Source organism: Nicotiana attenuata, unplaced genomic scaffold (assembly GCF_001879085.1).
Source record: "Nicotiana attenuata strain UT unplaced genomic scaffold, NIATTr2, whole genome shotgun sequence".
NCBI classification, from domain to species: Eukaryota; Viridiplantae; Streptophyta; class Magnoliopsida; order Solanales; family Solanaceae; genus Nicotiana; species Nicotiana attenuata.
In genome coordinates, this window is record NW_017672676.1 from 58,819 (window position 1) to 85,450 (window position 26,632).

Here is a 26,632-nt window from a genome sequence, read left to right on the forward strand (position 1 = left end):
ATTTGGGAATTTATAATTGTTATTTTGATAAATGGTAATTTAGTTATTGCCTCTTATTCCAATTGATGTTGTATTTCATGTCTATTAAGTAATCTTGTACATTATATATACTGCCCACTAGTAAGTGTTGAAGTTGACCACTCGTCACTACTTCTTCAAGGTTAGATTAGATACTTACTGGGTACATGTTGTTTATGTACTCACGCTACACTTCTGCACATATTGTGCAGGTTCTGAGGCAGGTGCATCTGGAGTTCGTCCGGGCGCGTATCCGCATTACCCAGAGACTTAGTGGTGAGTTGCTTTCCCATGCTCCGTTCTGCGGCACCCGGAGCCTCCTCTTATTATGTTTTATCATTACTATCTATTTTGTTTCAAACAGTAGTTCTTGATCACGCCCAACTCTAGTCCTAAAAAGGATAAGCGGTCGCTGCAAATATAATCCGGTCTAAAAGTCCGGAGTCGAATCCCACAGAGAACTAAGGCTTAGCTATATCTGTTTAATATCACTAAGAAGACAAGTTTGAACAATTTCCTAAATTATAAAGATTGAGATTTATATTTCTAACTAATTAACCAGCAAATACTACAAAGCGGTAAAATTATCAACTAACAATACAAAGGATTGGAGACTAATTAAGGAGGTCTAGAGTTATGATTTTCCCAATTGTCGAAATCCTTACAGCTATGTTCCCTACAATTTCGTCGATGTATTCTCTACTGATCGTGAGCTCTTTAGGTGTCGTAATTCTCCCTCGAGCAACTACAACAATTTACTAGACATATTCTCTCGAACTACGCTACTTGGCTTCATCTAACCGCTCACTATGACCACGTCAAGGCTTTGTTATTTCTAAACCTACCTTTAAACCCAATGTATTGATTTCTCACATACGTTAGGAGTGACGTTGTTCAACAACTACCTAAATATGTACTTTATCTCGAGTAATACACCCTAAATAGGCACAGTCAATTGATGGCCACTCAATCAACAACAACAATCACGTAGTCGAACAAGTAGAGAGATCCAATGGCTTAATTATATAAAAATATAACAAGGATTCATCCTACAAAAGGTTCTATCAAAACTCTTGATAACAAATTAGCTATTCATAATAGTATGCAAAAATACAATACTAGAATTCATAACCAATAAAGAAAATAGGAAGAAGGAAGTGAAAAACTTGTGAAAAAATTCTCCGCCTTGATCCCAGTGTGTTCTTGCCTCTTTAGGTCGAATCTCCGGTCTCCTTAGCCTCCTTAGGTCTAAATTATGTCAAAAGTGTGTCCAACCTCCTCAAAATACCGTTTTCCATGTATATATACCAAGTAGGGTCGTGCCCAAACAATTATACCTTCTCCTACGCGAAAAAAGGACAATTTTTTAGGTCTGGACGCTCGCGGTCGCGGTCCGGGCGCGGTATTTTCCCAGTGCACTGCCTCAGTTCGCGTCCAGGTCCCCTGTCGCAGTTTCGACCGCGTTGTTCACCCTGTTCCATTTGGAATTGGAAAAACGTTAAACATGAAAGTTGTAGTCCTTTGAGTTAGCTTTCCAACCATATATTATATAGCCCAAATGGAGTCCGGAGAAAAAAGTTACGTCTATTTTACTAGACAGTATGCAATATGCCCATTCGAGTCTTCGTTTGTTCTTAACTATCAAATTTGACTCCTGAACACGATCCCGGCTTAATTACTTGGGCTTTTACTCAGACTTCAAAGCTCCAAATCACTTGAATTCATTCCATAACATCTATATAGTTCAGAATCACACCTACAAGGCATAAACACATAATTAGTGCAAAACACTAGCGATTAAAGCGCAAACTCAACTAAAGTGCAGTAAATTAGAGTGTAATAATCGACTAAAATATGTAATTATAGCCTATCATCAACACCCCACACTTAAACCATTGCTCGTCCTCTAGCAATCAAACTACACTTTATATATATTAGACCTTTTTAAACAATTCTCCTAACTCATCACACCAAGAATATTTAAAATAGACTAAGCACAAAAGCGTAACATCTTCACCTCAAGATTTGACTCACAAGTACCACGCATTATTCACAACTCACCCACTTACTCTAACATAGAGGTCACTGATATTTCCTTTCTTTCATGAATCAAGTGCCCTCACACAACAAAAGAGAGCAGTTCCACACACAATAAAGTTTAAGAACAATTAGGAACTCAAGATAGAAAGAATTCACTCACTCTCAGAAATAACATTCATATGCTACAAAAGATGCACCATAGGCTTGCCCGTAGTGTACTACTCTACTAATCGAGCTCATTCAATCTAGGATCAAGTAGGACTTTAATTGGTTGTAATGTAGGTTGAGGGACGGGTAGGATACATTTAGATATAAGAGTGACTACACCTCCCTAAGCACTTTAATACATACACTTTAACATTTAAAACCTCACACGTATGTCAAACCATAACTCCACCTTCACATCACTATATATTAACTCCATTCTTCTTTAAGCACGCCTACATCAAGAGCCACCACTTATCAAGTAATATTGTTCACAACAATCCAACTATTTTTTTTTCTTTATTTTTTTTCGAATTCAAGTGGCTCTTATTTTTTTTCAAAACAGTGCACCTTTCTCCTTATTAATTAGTTCCACTCAAAAGCCAAACCAACCACCCCAAACTTTAACTTTTACAAAGTTCATAACAATTCAAGTGCTCATGAGAGGTGAAAAGGTTCAAGTAGATGGTTAATTCAAACAAAGGTGTAAGGCTTGTAATGTGGTTGCCAAAGAAATAGGATTACATGCTCAAAGGGGTTAACTACGTTACATAACAATTAGGCGGGTAAAATATACATATCTGCTCAACAAAGAAACGCCTATATCACTTCCAAGACTGAACAAAACTACTATTTCGCATTGTAAACACACGAGGCAAGTTCTAGGCATCAATTCAATGCACAAAATACAACATACCTCACACGCACATGGCACATGACTCACTTAAGATTGGATCATCAAGACACTCTAGTCAAAGCAGTTAAGCAAAGTTAAGCTCATACAATTTAAGGTACTTACACTAGAGTCAAGAACTGAGCCTAAGCGTCACAGCCAAAGTACTCACTATTCTCAAGGCATAACAAAGTCAAAATATATCTCTTCAATTCAATTCATCTCACACTAGCTCCTACTCCTAAAGAAATAAAACTAACTACACCCGGTTCAAATAAAACCCTTGCAAAAGAACCGCGGCACAAAGAAAAAACAAGGGGGAATTGCTACACTACCTAACAAAAGAAAATCTTTTTGTCCTTTTTCTTTAGACTTAAATCCCTCAAGAAAATTGTCTAATAGATCCATCGTCGGGAAAAGTCCAATCTTTTAAAAAAAATATTATTCAATTAAACTAACACAGTTAAAGTAGCATAGAAAGTCACCCAGAAAATTTCGTCACCCCACACTTAAAATTGTGTATTGTCCCCAATGCACATCATAAGTATAAGAGGGTAAAAGGAACTCCCTGGTAGGCCAAAGGCCGAAGCACTAGCAGCTCATGGGGTACTCAGACTTCTCCCGGGCTTGGTCCTTTGTGCGGGTAACTCACACTTAGTTCCAACCATCTGGTTTGTTGTTGCATTCTTCCAATAGCTTTGCTTTCCATGCTCCTGGAAAATAAAAAATCGACACTACAAACATATTACAATTAGAGAAACAAAAAAAAAGCAATAAAGCTGGGTTGCCTCCCAACAAGCGCTTGATTTAACGTCGCGGCACGACGCGAATCACTTTTTGCCTCCACCTCGAGCTTATGAATTGAACCCCAAGTTTTGATTCAAGCTTATGATTATGGTCATGGGGCGGTGGAACGATTCTAACTGGCCCAAGGAAATAATGTAGTATTCTGCATTCCTTGGCCTTTGTATGAGGTATGTAATCCTGACTTTCTGGCAAGAAGAATTCCAGAATATATGCACCCTGTTCCTCATTCCTTGACTCTTCAATTGGTTCGGATGACTCTATTTCCATATCATCATCCAAACATAATGTGGAAAAATACTTGGAGTGTAGACCAATGCGCTCAAACACATGAACTTCAGGACTTTCAACATCCTCAACATCAATGATACTAGAGTCAGCAAAATTTATATCCTCAAAGTCCTTGGCTGGCTCTAGTCTCACTTCTTCAACATTGACATCCTCAAATTGTAGTTGGCTAGGTTGTTGATGTTCTACTCTGACCTCCCCAATTAACACCTCAAATTCATGCTCTTCTTGGCTACTATCCTCAATATTGGCTTGTTGAGCATTAAAAGCTCCAACCACTTGACTCAATTGAGCCTCCAACTTGTGAATAGTTGCCTCTTGCCTTTCTATCTGCAATTGTTTTTCATTATTTTGTTTCAGAAGGCACTTTAACATATCCTTGATCTCCTTCAGGTCTGCAACCCCAGGTTCTTTGTTCTTGTTAACTTCAGAAGAAAAGGTAGAACCATCATAGTAAAGGGTTGGGGGAAGTTAAGAAATATAAGCACAACCATAAAAGTGATCATTTTTACCACCACACACATCACACACATTCCACAAATAAGATTGAGTTGGTGCACATAACTCGCTCTCACGAACGTTTTGACAATTTTGCCACGGGTGGTTTCCTTCACAATATGTATGGAGATCAATAGTAGAATTATCTACACCTAAATTCCCATAATTCCAAGATGTCATGTTTCTCAAATCAACAGTTATAAAAAAAATAGAAAAAAGAACAAAACAAAATAAAAGTTCAAACTTGAACCCTAGCAATATATACAGCTACAACTACACCGTTAGTTCCCCGGCAACGGCGCTAAAATTTGATCACGGCCAACTCTAGTCCTAAAAAGGATAAGCGGTCGCTGCAAATATAATCCGGTCTAAAAGTTCGGAGTCGAATCCCACAGAGAACTAAGGCTTAGCTATATCTGTTTAAAATCACTAAGAAGACAAGTTTGAACAATTTCCTAAATTATAAAGATTGAGATTTGTATTTCTAACTAATTAACTAGCAAATACTACAAAGCGGTAAAATTATCAACTAACGAGACAAAGGGTTGGAGACTAAATTAAGGAGGTCTAGAGTTATGATTTCCCCAATTGTCGGAATCCTTACAGCTATGTTCCCTACAATTTTGCCGATGTATTCTCTACTGATCGTGAGCTCTTTAGGTGTCGTAATTCTCTCTCGAGCAACTACAATAATTTACTAGACATATTCTCTCGAACTACGCTAGTTGGCTTCATCTAACCGCTCACTATGACCACGTCAAGGCTTTGTTATTTCTAAACCTACCTTTAAACTCAATGTATTGATTTCTCATATACGTTAGGAGTGACGTTGTTCAACAACTACCTAAATATGTACTCTCTCTCGAGCAGTATACACTAAATAAGCACAGTCAATTTATGGCCATTCAATCAACAACGACAAACACGTAGTTTAACAAGTAGAGAGATCCAACGGCTTAATTATATAAAAATATAACAAGAATTCATCCTACAAAAGGTTCTATCAAAACTCTAGATAACAAATTAGCTATTCATAATAGTATGCAAAAATACAATACTAGAATTCATAACCAATAAAGGAAATAGGAAGAAGGAAGTGAAAAACTTGTGGAAGAATTCTCCGCCTTGATCCCAGTGTGTTCTTGCCTCCTTAGGTCGAATCTCCGGTCTCCTTAGCCTTCTTAGGTCTAAATTATGTCAAAAGTGTGTTCAATCTCCTCAAAATACCGTTTTTCCATGTATATATATCAAGTAGGGTCGGGCCCAAACAATTATACCTTCTCCTACGCAAAAAAGGATAAATTTTCAGGTCTGGACGCTCGCGGTCCGGGCGCGGTATTTTCCCAGTGCACTGCCTCAGTCCGCTTCCAGGTCCGCTGTCGCGGTTTCGACCGTATTTTTCACCCTGTTCCATTTGAAATTTGGAAAAATATCAAATATGAAAGTTGTAGCCCTTTGAGTTATCTTTCCAATCATATATTATATAGCCCAAATGGTGTTCGGAGAAAAAAGTTATATCTATTTTACTAGATAGTGCGCAATATACCTACTCGAGTCTTCGTTTGTTCTTAACTATCAAATTTGACCCCTGAACACGATCCTGGCTTAATTCCTTGGGCTTTTACTTAGATTTCAAAGCTCCAAATCACTTGAATTCATTCCATAACATCTATATAGCTCGAAATCACACATACAAGGCATAAAATATACAATTAGTGCAAAACACTAGCGATTAAAGCGCAAACTCAACTAAAGTGCCGTAAATTAGAGTGTAATAATCGACTAAAATACGTAATTATAGCCTATCGTCAGTTCTTAGAGAGTTTTGTATATTCTACTAGATGCTCGCGTACTTGTGACACCGGATTTTGGGGATTCTAGTAGACACTCATGGTTTTGATTATTTAATTCACTATCTTACTTTTTCGTTTAGTTTATGCTTTACATTACTACGCTCACTTACTATTTTCTTCCGCATTAAATAAAAATCAAATAATTTAAAAACATTAAATTGAGAAATTAAATGGGTAGTTCTGCATTGGCTTGCCTAGCGACGACGTTGGGCGCCATCAGAACCTATAGTGAAAATTGGGTCGTGACATATATCTTGTGTGATAAAAATATGTTAGTTCTTAAGCACAATAAAAGTTTGTTGGCTATTGGATGGGCTAGTTTTATTATTTTAATCCACGTATCATTAATACTTGCAATCTTTGAAATTTTACTTTATATTCTATTATGCATAAAATAATACATAAAATTTTAGCATAATTTATACCAAAAGAAACATAGTAACCATACATTCTCATAATAATCTTGAGTTTATGTGGAGAATCATTATCCTTATGAAACAAGTCGAATTTATTTAATGGATCGTTAGCTTTAGAGACAAATTATATATGATGCATAACTTACAATGTAAAGATTAGTAAAATAAAAATTATTTATTGTTTGATGTTTAGTTTAATGTATTGCAACTTAGTACACAATGTATTATTTAAAATATATATATTCAATTTAAAATAAAATAAATGTTTGTTTATTGTCATGAAGGTTAACTTTGTATTTTAGTGTTTTAGTCCGTATATTACAAATAGTACACTCTTATTCTACATCTTATTTTGTGTAAAATAATACATACATTTTCGACTTATGTAGGTACTAGTATTATTAATGAGGAAAATAAAAGCAATGAGTAAAAATCAAATAATAGTGTGTATGAGATAAAATTGGTTTACAATGGATGAACGAATGGTAACATGACACGTGGAACCAAAGATAGGCAAAGGGTAAGTCATGAAATAACCAATACCGGATACAACGAATGTAATCGATACAGGGTAAATTTCGAAGGGAGTGCAGTCGGTGATAGAAGTTCAAAGGTCCGTCGTCATAAAACATACCATTGGATCTCCGCTGCGCGAATTTCCTGAGAAACAAAGTCATAGGCACGTAGGTTCAAGGCTAGACCGACTACTCCAAGAGCGCTCATCCATAAACCGGTTACTGGTACAAATAACATAAAGAAATGTAACCAACGTTTATTGGAAAAAGCAACCCCAAAGATTTGGGACCAAAAGCGGTTAGCGGTGACCATTGAATAAGTTTCTTCGGCTTGAGTTGGGTTAAAAGCACGGAATGTATTTGCACCATCACCGTCTTCAAATAAAGTATTTTCTACGGTAGCACCATGAATGGCGCATAGCAAAGCAGCGCCCAATACACCGGCAACTCCCATCATATGAAACGGGTTCAAGGTCTAATTATGAAACCCTCGAAAAAAGAGGATGAATCGAAATATAGCTGCTACACCAAAACTAGGTGCAAAGAACCAACCAGACTGACCCAGTGGATAAATCAGAAATACAGAAACAAAAAACAGCAATTGGACCAGAGAATGCGATTGCATTATAAGGTCTCAATTGAACAGATCGAGCAAGCTCGAATTGACGTAACATGAAACCTATTAGGCCAAATGGGAGAATAATCGTTAACAATAAATGAGCAACCGTCGCAGAGAATATTTGTATTCAAGGTCGATCGTTACATGCGCATCAATGACTCTTTTTACCATTTAAGAGGGTTTGGTCCTAGGATCTTGTTTCCGTAGATAGAGCTATAATAGCAGGATCAGCAGCCATTGTAAAGACAAGAAACATTATTTACAAAAAGGCTATATTTTACTATTTTGCTATGAAATTAACAGCTTTCTTTCACTTTGTCATTATTGTCATTTGTGCTCTCGAAAATGCTGAATTCGGAGCCAGGCTTGTTATCTTCTCTGATTTCAATCGTTAAATCTTAATTTTAATCTTTTCTCTATCTCATTTTTGGATCAAATCAATTTGCTTGTCTATAAACCACATAATGTGTTGCTCTCTTTTTCCCTTCGTCTAATTTTTGTCCCAATCAGATTTTTCTAGCAAGATTTTTAACGAGTCAGCGATGGAAATCATACTACCAAGGAAGCGTCATCGGCAAAGGAAAGACCTTTAAATATCAAAGCACTAAAATTTTCACATCGATGGCAAACGGCTATGTGGGTGATTAAATAATCTTTGGTACGATCACAAGCTTTATCTTTACGATGACAAGCCTGGCTCCGAATTAAGTACGATGACAACTACTACATCTTTGGTGCTCTCGAAAATGCTGAATTCGGAGCCAGGCTTGTTATATTCTCCAATTTCAATCGTTAAATCTTAATTTTAATCTTATCTCTTTATTATTTTTGGATCAATCGATTCGCTTGTCTAAAAACCATGTAACAAATTTAGTTGTATCATTTTACGGATAAATATAGCGATATTGAATTTTATGTGGAGATTAAAGCTTATTACACCAACTAAACCATCCGTAAATGTAAGACATTAAAAGGAAAAGGCCAAAATCATAAAATAATAATTTTTTCCTTTCCAATTTATGTGAGGGGTATTTTGACTAGCCATGAACTTTAACCAAAAAAAGGAAAAAGAAAATTAAAACTTATGATCTAAAATACATTATTGATATTTTTGTAGTCAGGAAATAAACCATACGACTGGGAATAAAATGAGATGTTTAAATTAAATTAAAATTAAAAATTAAAAATATCTTTAAAATAGATTAAAACGTACTAATTAATAATATAAAATACGATAGATGAAATGCTAAATAAATAGATTCGTTTGTTCGTACACGACGTTGCAGCTTCATCACCGTTTATATTTTCCCGAGGCTCTACACAAAGGTGCTTCAAATATTTAAAAATTTGAATAAAATTTTACAAAAAGGACAGAAGGATTAGTCAAGCAGCTATAAAATAATGTTGCTCGATCAACGGAATGGGAAAATGACGTGGCCCTGCATGTTCTTCAGGGACAGTTTTTAGCTGCGCCGCATCTAGGTATTAAGAAAGTAAGGTGGCACCTTTCTCAGGCCAAGAAGCATATTTATCATTTTTTTCCTTTTTGGGGGATTTTTCATCATTCTTTTAATTTATTTTTTAATAAGAAAAACAAAATATTTTCATAACTCACAACTCTTTATCTTCATAACTTATACTTTTAATAGTCTCAATAACTCCAATCTCAATAACTCCAATCTCTTTCATATTCATAACCTCCAAATGTTTAATGTGTAAGTTTATGATAATTTATCTTTCTTTTTTTAATCTTCCACTTCATGTCTCTCATTTAATCTAGAGTAAATGAGTAATAAAGAACCTATGTTGTAGTTTTCTAGAACAAAGCTCACGTAGCATTAGCAATTGAATACCATTTCTATTTATTTTTGTTGTCCTTTATTTACTTTAAAATTTAAAATTTAAAATTTCATTTTCATAACTCATACTACCTTAACTTCTACTCTTAATAATATCCATAACACTCATGCTTTTCATATTCATAACCCCCACATATTTAATTTAAAAATTAAAATAACTTATGGTACTCATCTATTTTTTAATATATGTCACGACCCAAAATCCACTAAGGGTCGTGATGGCGCCGGACACCATTGTCAGGCAAGCCAACAACAAATAACTAGTAACTTCTCGTTTTAAATATTTCTGAAATCACTTCTTTTATATGTTTAAACAATACATAATAAATTCCACTGAATAAATAATGAAACATTTAACAATTTTAAATTTCTGAATAAACCAATAGACATCCCAGAACCCGGTGTCACAAGTGCATGAGCATTTACTAGGGAATGAAATGAAATACAGTAATTGTCCGGTATACAAAGTGGACAGAAATGAAAACACAGTACAGTATTCTGAAGGAGACTCTGCTGGCTGCGGGTCGTCTCGATAAGTGCAGCTCACCTAAGTCTCCGTATCAACCATGTCACTATGCCACTAAGCCACTAATCGCACATAATCCTGTGCAACAAAAATGCACAGCAAGTGTGGTATGAGTACGAAAACAACGTGTACTCAGTAAGTATCCCGCCTAATCTCGAAGAAGTAGAGACGAGATGGCAACTTCGACACTTACTAAAGGTCCAATAATAATATTATTAATGCGATGACTCACGGATTTATTAAGGACAACAGTAGATTCAAATGAGTCACTAAACAGGTGAAAGTTCCTTTTTATTTAAAGTCTCCGGATTCATAATCCATTAAATAACAATTATCTCAAGTCGGGAGAGCAGATAGCAATATCAATAAATCTCAAGGCAAGCAATACAAGCATGCGCAACTCATGCCGAGGTCGTATGGTCCGATCCAACATAAATGTAAAATGTGCACTGCCGAGGGTCGAGCAGCACGAACCATAGATGCATCTATTACCCCGCTCGCAAATCATACATGCGACGCGGTCAAATTTAACTAAACAGTCACCCTGCTCACGAATCATACATGCGACGCAGGTACACATAGAAATACATGCTCAAACAGCAATTTAAGAATTTATCGGGGAACATTTATCCAAATAAAAGCCAATTCTCTTTTAATGATTTAAGAAAATGAAGTTTAATCCTCTTAGAAATTTATTTACCAATTCGATAGGATTTAAGAAATTCAACTGTCAATAAGATCACAGATATTCCAAGTATAGCATGCTTTTGGGTCCTAGACTACCCGGGCTTACACATATTAGTAGCTACGCACGGACTCTCGTCACCTCGTGCATACGTAGCCTCCACAAATAGGAGCACATAACTAATTATTTCACCTATGGGGACAATTCCCTCTTACAAGGTTAGAAAGGAGACTCACCTCGCTCCGAAGATCCATAACCGGCATTCCACGCCCTTCCGAAGACTTGAATCGATGCTAAATGCTCCAAAGCTTATCATTGATGATGAAAACCCCCCTCTTGAAACCCTTCAAGAATCGTCCAAGCCAAGAGAAAACTGAGAGAAATGGCTAAATCCCGATTTTTAAAACACTCACTGCCTCCAGCACTTCCGCACCTGCGGTCCCATGACCGCTTCTGCGGTTTTGCAGGTGCAGCCTTTCTACCGCTCCTGTGTTTCTCACCAGGCCCCCATTTCCGCTTCTGCGCCTCGACCACCGCAGGTGCGGTCCCGCTCCTGCGGCTGCTTGACCGCATTTGCGATCTCTTCACTTCTGGTCCAAAAACCACATCTGCGGCTCCTCCGGTCGCTTCTACGGCTCTGCACCTGCGGCCCTAGTCTCGCAGGTGCGATTATACCAGCAACCAGCAACTTCAGCCTTTCCAAAATTCCATTTTCGATCCGTTAACCACCCGGAATCCACCCGAGGCCCCCGGGACCCCAACCAATCATCCCAACCAGTCCCAAAACACATTACGGACTTGCTCGAGGCCTCAAATCACATCAAACAACGCTAAAACCACGAATCGACCTCCAATCCAAGCTTTATGAACTTTAGAATTTCAAACTTCTACTTTCGATGTTAAAACCCATCAAATCACGTCCGATTGACTTTAAATTTTACACGCAAGTCATATTCGACATTACGGACCTACTCAAACTTTTGAAATCGGATTCCGACCCCGATATCAAAAAGTCCACCTCCGGTCAAACTTCTCAAAAACCTTCAAATTCTATCCTTAGCCAAATGGCTCCAAAATGCTCCACGGACATCCAAATTCACTTCCGATCGCACTCCTAACTCCAGAATCACCATACGGAGCTACTTCCAGACTCGAAATCCCAAACGGACATCGATAACACTGAAATGTACTTCAACTCAAACTTATGAAATTTCTTCCAAAATGCTAACTTCCACAATAGGCGCCAAAACGCTCCCCGGTCACCCAAAACCCGATCCGGGCATACGCCCACGTCCGAAATCATCATACAAATCTATGGGAACCTTCAGATCCTGATTCCGAGGTCGTTTATTCTGAAATCCAATCCTAGTCAATTCTCTCAACTTAAAGCTTCCGAAATGAGAATTTCCTCTCCAAGTCAACTCCGAACTTCCCGAAATTTAATTCCGACCACGCGTACAAGTCAAAATGCCTGAATTGAAGCTGCTCATGGCCTCAAACTGGTGAACGGCCCGCTAGAGCTCAAAACGACCGGTCGGATCGTTACACTATATAAATTCATAACTTTGTTTCATGAGACTCCTACCCAAGACTATCCTTTCTATTCTTTTACCTGAAATAGTAACGTTGTCATATTTACTACAACATTTGATTCATGTTTTAGTTTGGCTTGAGGAAGAAGGCTCTTGAATAATGGTCGATATTGCGGGAAGGGGTGTCGACAAGAACTCGAAAAATTATATAGTGATTTTGCATTTCTATTTCCTTCTATTTTCTTATGATTAAGGTCTCAAGTTGTATCTTTTCTTCTCTATTTACTTTCTCGTGTGTTCTCTTTCGCTTTATTTTCTATGAACATTTGTTTGTCGCAAGTTTGTATTTCGTTTGGACTCAAACTAATTACTTATGAGTTAAACGTTGTTGGAAGTATGCTAACTACTAACCAATAACAGCTCATTGTGTAAAAGGGATAAATTTTAAACATTCAAATACGCCCTTCATTGGATATTTCGGCAACACTTCTTATTTCTTTTAGTTAGTAAAAAGTGTTAGGGCTAAAAGTCACAGAGCAGGCGCAAGTTCTTCTTTGCTGAGCCATCGGCATGTTTGTTTCTTGTAAAATAGAAATTATTTTCTACTTCATTTCTACTTGTAATTTTTACAAAGTAAGTGGTAGTTATCTTTCATTGTATTCGTATGATTGTATCATGTATTATATGTACGACAAAATAAAATAAAGTATTTGATTTACTTTGTAACATTTGATTCTTTTTGAAGTATTGTGATAATTATCTTTCTTTTTGAAAGTTATGTTTTGATTTACTTCTTTGAATTGCCTATTATTTGTGAGACAAAAAAAAAATTTTGCTGATAGGATACAAATAATTGAGCAAGTATTCTGAAGTGAAGTACTCTATTCTCCTTGGAATGGAGAATTTGAGAGGGAAACTAATGAATAGAAAAGAAAAGACAAAGACGAAGGCTAAGAAGGGAATAACGAGAAGGAATATAAAAAAGAATACGCCGCAATTTCCACATATTTCTTTTGTTTTGTTTTATTTTCTTTTCATTATTAGTTTCTTTACTTTTATTTCATATTTCTTTTATTTGAATAGGAGAAATTTTAGCAAAGCCGATGTTTTACTATCTAATGAAAAAATTATCTATTTACATGCCTCTAATATATAATTGTACTTAAAGAGTCATGTATTAACCTCTCACTTCCTCCTCATTAATTATAATATATGTAAGTGAAATTTTTTTCTTGAAAAACCTTTCTTTTATCTCCTTTTAAAAAAGAAAATCAGAAAAAAATGCAGTTACCTAAAATCTAATTCTAATTAAAATGCTAAGTATATGATTTATCAATATGTAGATTCATCTTTTATATCCATGTTAATTTAAAAAAAATTCTCTCTCTCATCCGCTATTTGTCGTTATTTTTTTTTATTTTTTTTAAATTTAGTGATAATGGAGGTGCACGCAAACGGAGATATTGAGTGCTAGCTATCTTTTCCGTGGTGTCCAAGTATGTTAACTCATTTAGTCCATTCACCATAGTTGACTCCTTTTCACAAATCGGGAAAGTTTGAGTTACTATTCGGGAAACTTGCAATATGCCAAAAAAAGTAAAACGGGAAAGTTTGAGTTAGTGAGGGCTTGAAGAAAAAATATAGTGTCTTCCCTTTCATTAATTTATCGTAGACATCCGTAATACAAAGTTCCCATAACCTCTGGGCACTCAAAATTCTTTTTTCCTCAAAGAGGGAAAAACAAAATAAATGAAGAAAGAGTTACTATTCGCTGCATCACTTGAAAGACTAAATACCAAAGACCAATCTATACAGACTTGCTTACATTGCAAAAGGAAGATGTATGATCATTACCTAGAAGTTCCTGTCTACAGAAGCAATATCTGGCAATAGCAGGTTAAGTTACCAATGTGAAATCAAACATCTATACATTCCTCAATGCCAGGTATAACTGGTGGCTAGTACTTCTTTCTTCAACCACGCCACCTTATTATTGTAAGGATTCCAAAATTTCCGGATGCTGCAAAAACTTGACTCCACCAATGCAACCAGGTATCAAGCGCACCAAAACTTACACTTATCTTTCCTATCCTCTGAAAAATCCCATCGTAATACACAAGTTCAAAGAAGTTTTCCTTGGTAGCAGGCCAATTGCTTTGCTTTTCTCTTCGTCCTGACAAACTTCTGACAGTATAGTACAGTTTCTCACATGATTTTGTAATTTTGCAGGTCAATTGAATAACATCAGTGCACAAGTATCATCTTGCCTTTAACGATTGAATGGAGAAGCCCAATGGCACATCTTCATTGCAGTATATGGAGGTGTATTTTCTAAGCTGAAATAGATTACAGCTTCAAAGAAACCAGCGAAAATCCAGATCCATCTTTTGAGCTGGACTAGTTTACAGCTTCGAAGAAAAGGACCTGCGGTTGCAAATGCCCTCTTTCACACATAACTAGAACATCATCCCAGCCACCAATTACCTGTATATAAAATATCCATAATAACAGAATCTTATTACAAAATAAGAAGGAAAAGTGAGAAGAAACAGAATATTACCTTCACGGTTTTGTCATCATACATGATCCACTGTCCACGATCACGACTGTAGGCAAAACAGTGATAGTGCTGTCCATAGTAGCAAACCTGAAATAAATATCAAGCAATAAGATCATCCATCTTTAGACACATCCCACACCAGAATTAAATACACTTATTAGAATACAAACGGAAGATGGTTCAATATCCAAAAGTACCTCACGTAGTAAGTATTCCTACTCTACTTGTTTGGTACAACAAAGTAATTCTTATACTCAGCAACATGAAAGATATACCTTAGCTTAAGCATATGCAGATGAAGATAAGCAAAGAATAAAGCTCAAGCATATTAGGATTAGTACAGAAAATATCTGCATAGGAGACCCCCAAAAAGAAAAGCTTTATCTTTGAGATCTGTAACTGGCCCAAGTTCAGACTGGAGAACCATATAGACAATGTTCTTGAAACAAACAAGATAATACCCAAACCAAAAAAGAAGCTTTATATTTGAGATCTGTAACTGGCTCCAGCTCAGACTGGAGAACAATACAGACAATGTTCTTGAACCAAACAAGATAATACCGAAAAATGGAATAAAATGTACTCGGCCTGATCAAATAGTCACCTTTACTCATCATTCATGAGTATAAGGCTTTATGTACAAAAAAGATACAATCACAAAAGTACTTCTCTTCATGAAAGATGACAGAAAGTACTCATCAATTAGTTGAAATGGTAAAAAAGAAGGATGAACCGGCTTGCACATGATATTTTAAAAGCAATTAACAATTGACATGGTTTTATGAACCAAGTAAACGAGCTGAAACTACAATATAACATTTACAAGAAACATGGGAGAGTTATCAAAATAAGAGCAGGAAATTGAGTATCTGAAATATGGATGGAGTTGAATATTGAGTTCCAGTGACTTGATTATATTTTGTTTCGAGCTAGTACAGAGAAATTTAAATACTTTAATGCCCCTAGAAATACATAGAAGGAAAAGAACAGCAGACAAAAGAATACAAAACATTTACCACAGAAACTAAGTAATGCTTGTTTTTCGGATCAAGACCGCGATAAAGGACGCCAATGTCCACTTCAGTAGATAAAGCTGATAATGTTGCTTTTATGTCATCTACACTCTCACAAGTATTCTGCCAACCTAAAACTGCAAGGGGGGAAAACAAATATCATGAGAAACAAATATGATTCTCCGAAGATTCTTCCATCACCCATGGCAACCAAAATGGAGGGGGGCAGAAAATATAGTTACCCGTTGTGAAAACATGTGGCGGAGCAGAGAGAATGTGATGAATATAGTTAAGCTTCTCGCATCCACCAACCTCGGGATCGCAAGCCAACTGATGGTTCATCTCAACAAGATTCAGAAGCTCATCAAACGAGCTTTCTGGACACATAACCTGAAAGAAAGAACAAAAAACTCGGTAAGCTGTTGAGAAAGCAAATAACCCACAATAACAGTAAAGCAAATTGCGCATTATCCAAACAATGTCTTGCTGAACTTCAAAAGATTAATTTACTGAACGGAAACTAACGTGCCATCACAAAATTGCCTCAAAGAACATGCCTTCATTGTTCGGAGAGCGCTGGCATTAATATTATGAAAAAACGATGTGTACTTCAGATGTCTGGACTCCAATCCACAATTGTAGCAGTTCATCTGCTCAAAAATATCCATTCCGAAAAGAGAATGCACAGTACAAGCACTACTTGAGCAATCCCAAGAGCCCATACAGCTGCTATCTGCAGATTCAGTATCCGAAACACCTGGGGTTGATATAAATGACCGATGTAGGCAATCAAATATCACACTCAGTACTTCAGAAGCATCATTCATTTGAGCCTGTAAGTCAATATTTTGTTAATTGAATTCAAAGAAGCCGTCTCCTAGAAATATATGAGGGTGCTCGACAGAGTTTCATATTTACCTCCTGGAAGAAATTACTATCGGGATAAAGGTTGCTGAGGGCAATTCTCAAAGTAGTAGGAGCAACAGCCTCTCTTCGCATCTCGGTAGAAGCCACGCTCAGAGCAGTAAATATGTCATATAGCGCACATACCACACATGGGTCACCAACATGATCATGCTCTAATGGTGTTCTTCTCAAAAATTCATCTCGAAATTGTCTTAGATGCCACAATGACTAAAACGGGGAAAAGAGAACACACTTGATATTCAAGAAATTTTGAAACACGATAAACAAAGTTAACTTTTTTATTATAAAACAAAAGACTAGCACTTGTAAATGCTAACCTGTATAATGACATTTAGAAAGCAATTGTATTCTCCAACTTCATTCTTTAGCCCAGTGCCATATACATCCATTTCATTGACATTCCCAACGCTTATTTCATCACCCATATCCCCGGTTTCAGAGAACATCCTCTGTGCCCCTGAACTTGCCTTCAAGGGTAATTTCTGATGTGCATTGAATGCGTCTGACATAATAAGAGAGAATGAGGGAGAAGTCACTTGAAAATTCAGGAGAGGGAAAATATAAAGCAATTAACTCTTCAAGACAAATGGAAAAACAGAAGCCGCTGCCGCCACTTCTCAAGACTCAAACTAGCATGTCACTTTCCTTCAGAATTCATAACCATTTGAGAGAAGATAGGAGAAACAGAGGGTAGATAAGTAGTCCTTCTCATCATCAAGGTTAAGCAGTGAATTTGATACAGATAGCGAACATCCTAGACTACTAATAAAACAAAATAGAGACAGCCTAAGTTAACAAAAATTAAAACTATCTTGGGGAGCTTGTTATCAGAGAAGAAAGATAATAGACATACCAAGACTTTGGCGTACAGCTCTCTTAAGGTCAGCTTGGAACCTTTCTTCATCATCTTCCTCCACATGTAGCTGTCTCAATGTCTTTGTTCCACTATCTCTGGTACCATTCTTTTCTAGATCGAAATTAAATGGTAGTGAATTTAGTTCACTTGAACAGAGAAGAGCATAAAACTGTTTTGTAGTTGAATTTTTAAGGGAAAATATTGGCAAAGCACATATTGCCACCCACCAGCTTGGCTCTTTTTCTTCTAATTTCTATAGAGGAGGGCAGTAAAGGGGATAGGATCTCAACTTGGCCCAAATAACTCCAAATGTTTTTCTTTTATAAAACTGACTCCAAAGATTTTTTAGCCAAAGGATCATAGAGCTGGTACTAAATTTGTTCTCACAGTTTAGCAACAGCATAACATGCCAACTTGAGTATATGGTCAAGTAATGCCACAATTACAGTATCATTCATCTGTAACCAAGATGACTAACTCCTCTAAAGTTTAAAACAATGAAGAAATGGAAGAGATGACTGGGTTGACCAATCACTGTTCTGATACCAACAGTAAATAGCTTGGACGTTGATTTGTTTGTTTCAAATATTCAATTAATGTATGTGGTCCAACTTTACAAAAGACAGCTTATAAGTATGAATCGACCAATAAAGTACCAATCCTAGAAGCCCTCATAACATTTAAACCAAAGCAATCTATCTTTGATGAGCTGAACAATGAACTGACTCTCTGTTTCAATATTAAAAAAAAATTAGTTGTGTTTCAAGTCAATGGGTCAACAAAACGACCCTCCTCCTTTCTCCGGGCTTGGGACCGGCTGTGTTATAGAGAAGACACTAACTACGACACAGGCGGAGTTATCATGAGAATATCATTCTTCAACAATCCCGAAGCTTTTTCCAAAGTAATAGGCACTGCCATTGAGCCCACATTCTTTTGTGCATTTAGCAAACAACTAAACACCAAGTGATAAAAAAAGCAAGAAGGAATTTAAACTATAAAGCAGACCCTTCCTGAATGCAGTCACGCATGGGGTACGTTAAAGTCACCGACCATGTATGAAATCCCCTTTAACATGCAGCAACAACAACTATTACGCCTCAGTCCCGTTGGGGCCGGCTATATGAGTCCTCACATCTTTTTTTAAGCTTATCTTACATCACCGTCATACCAAAATAAAATAAAAGTGAAAGTAAAAAAGAGGTTAACACACACACACACACACACTATAATAGTAATACAATAATAATAGTAGTAGAATTTCTTTACAAGTATAAGACCTATTCTCAACTGGTAAGTATCACCTATATGGATCTTTTTCTTCCATTGTGCCCTATCTTGAGCTAATTCTTCATTGATTCAAACCCCGTCAAAATGCAACTGTTCATTTTCATTTGGCAAACTGTCACCTAAGGGCCACGGTACATTTAGATTACTGGATATTTTCTGGAATACAGGAGAGTCAATAAGGACTACTAGAATTCTAACTGAATCCAAAAAGATCATCATTTTTATACACGTATACTAGAAGCTTTCCCTAAACTCTGAAGTAACTACTAAAGCATGTTAAAAGGTAGAAGACCAACAAGCCAGCGACAAACCTACACAAATAAAAGCCAGAGAAATAAAAATTAATCAAGTATTGCTGCCCTCTGCATACGCCTGTCCTCTGTTTCTAGCAGTTTCTGGATGCTAAAGCAAAAACTAAACTCAAGCAAGCGTGGAGGATGAAACCCAAAAATTTCCAGAGAAACTGCCAACAGACTAAATGCACCAAGACATGGATTAAATTTTTTGGTAAATAGGGATATACATATAGTGCCAGGCATTGCTCAGCCCCTCTCTAACTTCAAAACTTGGCAAGGATTCGACCACAAAATGTTCCACTTTTATTATAGGTAAAAAGGAACCAAAAAATGAATGCAAGGAAAATAAGGTGCACTGAGACTTTTTAAGTGCATAGTTCCTATTTTACAACAATAAATGCTTTCTGAGACTACCAGCTTTTTTTAACAACCAGGAAATCTGTGATTCTGACACTACGAACTTTCCTTTACAGGTAAAAATAACAGCGACTAGCAGAAAACTGCAAAAGCATCAACCACCCATTCAAGTTGGAGAAGTAAAAGAGAAGTCACCATACAGAAACAAGAAGCGGCTAAATACATACTCACCATGTGAAGAATCCAGAGCTCTTGATTCACTAACTGCAGTATTTTCCCTTTCAGAAGAACCAGATTGATACTTCCCCTCACTAAATTTAGTCGAACCTTTCTGGCGCCTGCCTTTTCTTGCAGATCGTTTATCAGATATCAATACACCATCCTCTGGACTCTCTTTGTTTGACAATCCAGAATAAGAGAAAAAATGATAGTATGTTCAGATGACATCATCCTAACTCTGGAACCTTGCAGTACAGATTACTTTGGAAGTATAAATTATTCCAGTCACTAGTCAAGAGCCATACCATCTCTTTGCGCCATTACTTCTGGAAAGTTCTTTGAAGGACCTTCTAAACTGTTTGGAAGCACATTGTTCTGCATCAAGGAAAGTCATATGTTACAATCACTTCATAGAAATAAATTATATTAGCAGCATCGTCGAGGTGTACCATCAAGGTCTTAGTTCTAACAGCATGAGAAATCAACATGTCAAAGGTTCTAACAGAAGAAAGCCTAAAATCAGAGTGTTAACCTTCTCGCTACTCTTCAATTGCTCATTGATTTTCTGATCAATATCACAACAATTCAAGTAAGTGTCAGGATACATTTTTTGATAAAGGCAAGTTTCAAGATTCATAGCTGCATCCATATTCTCTTGAATTGTTCTTGCAGATTTCTTATGTTGCTCAGCCAGATGCTTCAGCTTAGCCTCATTCTCAATTCTTCTTTGATACTCTAAAGTCTCTTCAAGCTTCCTTTCCTCGGCTTCAAGCTCAATCATACGTCTGTACTCCTCCTCCTGTAGATTTAAGGAGTTACCAGTTTGAGGAATTTCACTCTCTTGATCATCGCCATCATGAGCAGCAAATGAGCTGCACCAAAACATACCAGCGAAAAGAGTTGAAGGTTGTAGAGGTTTGCTCAGAAGCATAACTAGAGTGTATGTCAATGGAGAAATAGGTCTTTAGAAAGAGACATACGCATCTTCCACAGTCTCATGGTGAAGCACATGGGATTCGTTACCACTGTTAGGCTGCACAAGAAAGAGGAAACATGTTATACCTCCCCCCAGCATTATACATAAACAACTGCTTCAGATACAAAAGTTTGACCCACAGCTCAAACCTTTGAATCCTTTGCTCTTCGATACTCTTTGTTTTTTTTCTTGTCCTTTGTCTTTTCATGGGCATGTTTAGACTTCTCATTTCCCCCACTTGAACTCTTCTCAGAATCACGAGCAAGTTCAGCCAGAAAAGCATCCCTTGCAGCATCAGACTTCTCAGTTGCATCCTTCTCAGCCAGGTCCTCCAAGTGTGCCTAAAAAATGAGAAAACCAATCATCCTAGTCAGAATTCAGAAGAAGAAAGACAAAGGCTAAACGACAAGAGGATAGGAAGGCAAACAGCAGTAAAAGATCCTAAGAGCAACATAGGTGCTTCAAAACAGTAGATACCCGCATAAATGACTTCAATAGAGGCACTAAAATCTGCCGATAATCTTGGGCAGATGCAGGCTCAAGCTTCACTTCCAACTGTTGCATCCCGGTAACCATCCTCATGATTCGAGCATCAATTTTGCTCAACTGCACCCATGAAATTGTAAGTTCAAAAGGCAAGAAAGCAACACAGAAAATCGAAAAAGGAACACTAGACGGTAACTGATGCACCAACCTCAATGGAAACATGTTCCTTCTGTCTCTGTATTGCAACTTCCACGCTGGAGTCCACCTGATGAAGATAGTCTTTCAGTCTCCAATCATCCTCTTCGCCAGACTCCAAGTCACAAAATTGAGATGTTCCACCACCGTAAGTTTCCTCGAATCCGAATTGATTTACATTGAGAGATTCTGCTTCCTTCAGAACATTTGATATAGCATCCAACTCAAACCTACTGATAATCGTAACTTCGTTGTCACTTTCTATGAGCTCCTCTCGTCGCTTCTGCAAGACAGAATCATAGCTTTGCCGGACAAATTCTATTTCATGTTCTCTTTTTTTACCCTCTTCTAAGCAAAGATCTTCTACTGCCTGCAGTGCTTCCTCGTAACTTAGGTGCTCAGATTTTCTCTCACACAAACCCTGTAGGTCGTAATACTCCTTCTCAAGCAATCGAAGAATTTCCATACCCTGTTGAGCTTTCTCTTCTCTTGCACGTGTCCATGATGCCAGTGCTTCCACACTTGATGGACCAGTGAATAACCAGGACAGTAATGCATCTGAATCAATAATAACTCCATTTTGGTACTGATTACCAGACAAAATTGCTGCAGGTCTATCATTAGAAACTGCATTAGGACACGAGCTGGGAGAAAGATTGTGTTGCAGGAACTGCTTATCAAACAACAAACATGTGTCATCCCCACTGAAAACTATTTTCTCTAGATCGTCAAATCCATGACAACCATTGCTTGTTTCGTCCAGAAAACCAGTTCTCTCAGGATATCTACCTAAGCCACAAGAATGAGAAAGTTCTTGCAAGTATTTTAGTATTTTTTTCAGTTCTTCGGAACCCAAAAAGCATATGCACAAAGGACTCTGATCAATATTGTAGTTAAGAAGTTTAGAGCCAAAAGCAAGACCCTGAAGCTCTTCCACTGCAAAGTGCATAACCTTGCTGAGGTGACTTGAAGCAAGATATTTATTCTTAATAAGAATCTCAAACACAGCATGGATTCTTTCAAGAAGCTTTACTCGCTCAGGGTCATCAGACAGCGGCAAGCCTTCAGGAAGTAAATGAATCTTCGGACCACCATCTCCATCACAATCCATATAGTCAATGTCTGAGATCTTATCATTTTTTCTGCTCTCAACCATATCTCTGTTCGGTCTATCCCCTAATTTCTTCCTTCTAGGTGATGTGCCCCACTCGTCTTCATGGCAGAAAGCCTCCAAAAAGTCATCCTTTGACCCCTCTCCATCATCTCTTCCATAGGACTCATCTAGAAAACCATGGCCCTGAGATCTTGATTGTTTATTAAGTATTTCCACTGCTGCATTAACATCTAATGGTTTCCAAGAGCAGTTCAGAAGCATCTCAGCCCACTCATTCTCCACACTTTGAGGCAAAACTGACTGCATTTTAGGCAGCAAAGCACCCATATGATCATGCACAACATGATGAATGTGTGATTCTGAGTTTGCAAATTTTTCACTGCAGCGGCAACATGTCCAGAACTTCCAAGTTTTATTTGTCTTGGCAAATGCAAGAGCCTGAGATAGCACTTCAATAGCAAAACGATCCTTAGACGAACTAAAATGTGCCTTAAGATCTGATATTCTAATACTAAGCAATTCTTTCTTCACATCCAAACTCATGGAATTCCAATATGATTGCACCAAATTCCTTCTCTCCGTGGAAGAAGCAGTCTTCCTTGCATTTCCACTCTTCCTCCTCTCACCTGCTCTCTGCCCAGATCCTGCTGTTGAGTCCAAAGCTTTATCTCCCTCATTCTGTGATTTGACAGTTCCTGACTTCTGCTGTAACAGCCTCGCGGCAGCTACCCGAACCTCAATCTCCTTCCTCCTCTCTTCAGGTGTCTTAGTTGCCTTCTTAATTTCATTAGGCCTTCTAGCCTGAACCAACCTCAATTCCATTGGGTCCTCAGACACCCTCCTAATTGGAATTAACCTGAACTTCTCCTCCCCAGTTCCTATATTCTTCATCCAAGAAGAAATGGAAGCAAAATTTGACTTCTGAATCAAATTTTGAAGCTCACCGCGTATATGAGATATTCGAGCTTCAGCAGGGGAGATCTTCTGTTGACTCTCCTCCTGTAAGCTCTCCTTCGCAGGATCAATGGGATTTTCAATTGCCAATGCTCTTTCACACTCCTGCACGACTTCCTCGTACTCCTTCCCGTCATTCGCTGCTTCATACAACAAATTAGCATAGAAATGCGCAAACTCAATCGAGTACGGAGACAGCGACACTGCTCTCCTAGCACTCTCAATCGCATTCCTCAAATGCCTCTGCTTCGCATTAGGATCATCAATAATAGAGGCAACCTTCACACAAACTGTGCCCTGGACACGGTGAATCAAGGCCGAATAGGACGAACTTTCGTGCTTAGTGGACAAGTCCTTCATCAATCTTAGGGCTTTTGTATGGTTCCCGCGTCTCAGGGACGTTAGGGCACGCTCGCATTCAAGCTTAATCGAAGCATAAGAAGCAGCCGACGACGATGAGCCGTTTTTCTCACAATCAAATACCACTACGGCATCGTTTTTACTCAACGATCCGTTCGAAATTGAAGGATTTATTAAAACTAGCTTTTGCTCAGCATCAAGCGCCGACGGCGGCGACCCATCGTCGGAGACAGACGGAACCGCCGCCGGTGAAATTGAGGGTTTGGACCGAGGAGCGACGGTTCGCTTCTTGTGCCCCATAGAAGATCTCTCCTAGGGCGAATTAACCGAAGGCATATACCTTATTTCATGCCCCTAAATACGTGTAATAATATACATATATAAAATCCTCCAATTACACAGATTATATATATACTGTAATATGTTCAACAGACAGCAATAGAGAAACTTACCGATGAAAAGCACAATCGATCGGCGTTAAAGAGTGTGTTCTATATAAATAATAATATATGTATGTATAGGTAAGTAAACAGTGTCACTCTCTTTCTCTCTCTCTCTAAATCTATGTAAAAACGTATTGGGGGGTTGGGGGAACGAAGAATGAAGATATGGGGGGTGGGTAGGTTTGGGAAGATAGAGAACTGGACTATAGTCTATAGTAACAGTGGGATGAGGAGAAAAAATGGAGATTAATTAAGGTGGCAATTTTTAGGACACCTTATTTGGTGTTATAATTACTACTCCTATCATTCTTTTTCTTTCTCGTCATGTAATTTCTTTAAAGATTTTATTACCTTTATGCTGATGATTTTTCACTTTATGGAAATGCAATGCAACTGGTTTAAATAAGGAGCAGGAAAAGTTTTAAGAAAAATTGAAGCTATATATAACTTTTATACTAATAATGTAGTTTAAGCAATTCTAGCCGTTTAATTTATTTTACATAATTAATGAATATCAATTATAGATAATTATTTTATAATTTAACTTTAACTTATGTGATAATACAAAACGATTTGCACGGTTGACTTCTGAAAATTGAACTAAAATTTTCCAATGACTTTGTTGTTGAAAAATTAAAATGACTGTTCGAAAACTAAGATTGAAACTCCAACAAAAACATACTAGATGAATTATTCTTATTTGTGCAAGTATTGATGGATAATGATAATTAAGTGATATAGCAATTATCAAGTAAATTAGTTTGAAACTCCAACAAAAACATACTAGATGAATTATTCTTATTTGTGCAAGTATTGATGGATAATGATAATTAAGTGATATAGCAATTATCAAGTAAATTAGTTTGAAACTCCAACAAAAACATACTAGATGAATTATTCTTATTTGTGCAAGTATTGATGGATAATGATAATTAAGCGATATAGCAATTATCAAGTAAATTAGTTAAAATTTATGCAAATTGTTTGAGCATCACTATTAATTATTATTGAAAAGAAAATTGATCTGATATATCTATCTATATCTATTTATATCTATACTATATTAAAAGCACGAAGGCTTTTAGCGAAATATCATTCGCCTTTTTTACCCATCATAAATATCATATATGTTGGATAAAATTGAAACTAGATATTTGATTTTCTTTAATTTCATTCCTAATTTGGAGACTTGAATAAATTTGTGTATATTAGTTTTTGTCAAGCCCGAGTTAGAATTAAACATTAATGTATGTAACAAAATCCTATTCCATCCCATAACAATTCTATTTTACTTCAACCAGAACAATCATTAATGTATCATGACAATTAATACTTACCCGAAAAATGAGCAATTACACGTGTATGTAACAAAATTCTATTCCATCCCGAATTTCTTCACCACCAGAGTCGTACATGTATATTTGTTTTTTATACCAAGTCTTTGTTGAGTCCAAGATAAAATCAAACATTAAATTATCATCACAACTAATAATTCAGTATTTTAGTTATTCTTATCTTTCTTTTAAAAATGAAAAACCCAACTAAGTTACATTAATTAAATTTCAAAATAGCGAAAAGGAAAGAAAGGAAACCAAATTCCAATAATCTTACATATGTATAATTCAATATTTTGTTATTCTGATTTTTTTTTTTTAAAAAAAAAATTGAAACCAGCTAAATATGCAAAGAAGAAACTGATTTTTCTTAAGTAAAATATGTAAAGAATTTTTTAGGAAATACTCCTAGGATAGAAGTGTCTTCTTTGAAGACTATGTTAGTGTTAAATTGAGTGTTTGCGCTCCTTTGAACATGTAATTGGTCGTAAACTAGTGATAGAGTATGTTAGTAGCAATATGTTGATGCTTAGATTTATTTTGCTTCTTTGAGAGGGTATATGACTTCTAAAAAGTTATTAATCAATTCAGACAAGGTACACGCGCAACGCGCGTATCATGAGACTAGTATATATATATATATATATATATATATATATATATATATATATATATATATATATATATATATATATATATATATATAGAGAGAGAGAGAGAGA

General features: G+C 36.8%; 1 protein-coding gene across 2 annotated transcripts; it reads right to left on the reverse strand.

Moving 5' to 3' along the window:
- Positions 1–14,157: 14,157 nt before the first annotated feature.
- LOC109214071 lies at positions 14,158–24,770 on the reverse strand. 2 transcript variants are annotated; one of them, XM_019377950.1, is made up of 15 exons: positions 21,719–24,768; positions 21,502–21,630; positions 21,174–21,365; positions 21,029–21,081; positions 20,581–20,920; positions 20,354–20,423; positions 20,061–20,222; positions 17,884–17,997; positions 17,348–17,532; positions 17,022–17,237; positions 16,661–16,936; positions 16,346–16,493; positions 16,107–16,240; positions 15,091–15,177; positions 14,158–15,014 (listed from the first exon to the last, which is right to left on the reverse strand). In XM_019377950.1, exons 1-15 carry the CDS (start codon positions 24,431–24,433, stop codon positions 14,928–14,930), a joined length of 4,908 nt encoding a protein of 1,635 aa, XP_019233495.1. In that variant the 5' UTR covers positions 24,434–24,768; the 3' UTR covers positions 14,158–14,927. The 2 variants fall into 2 exon arrangements, 1 of the variants encoding a protein (XP_019233495.1); XR_002066105.1 differs by lacking the exon at positions 14,158–15,014 and having other exon boundaries at positions 15,099–15,177; positions 16,629–16,936; positions 21,719–24,770.
- Between the last annotated feature and the right edge of the window lie 1,862 nt (positions 24,771–26,632).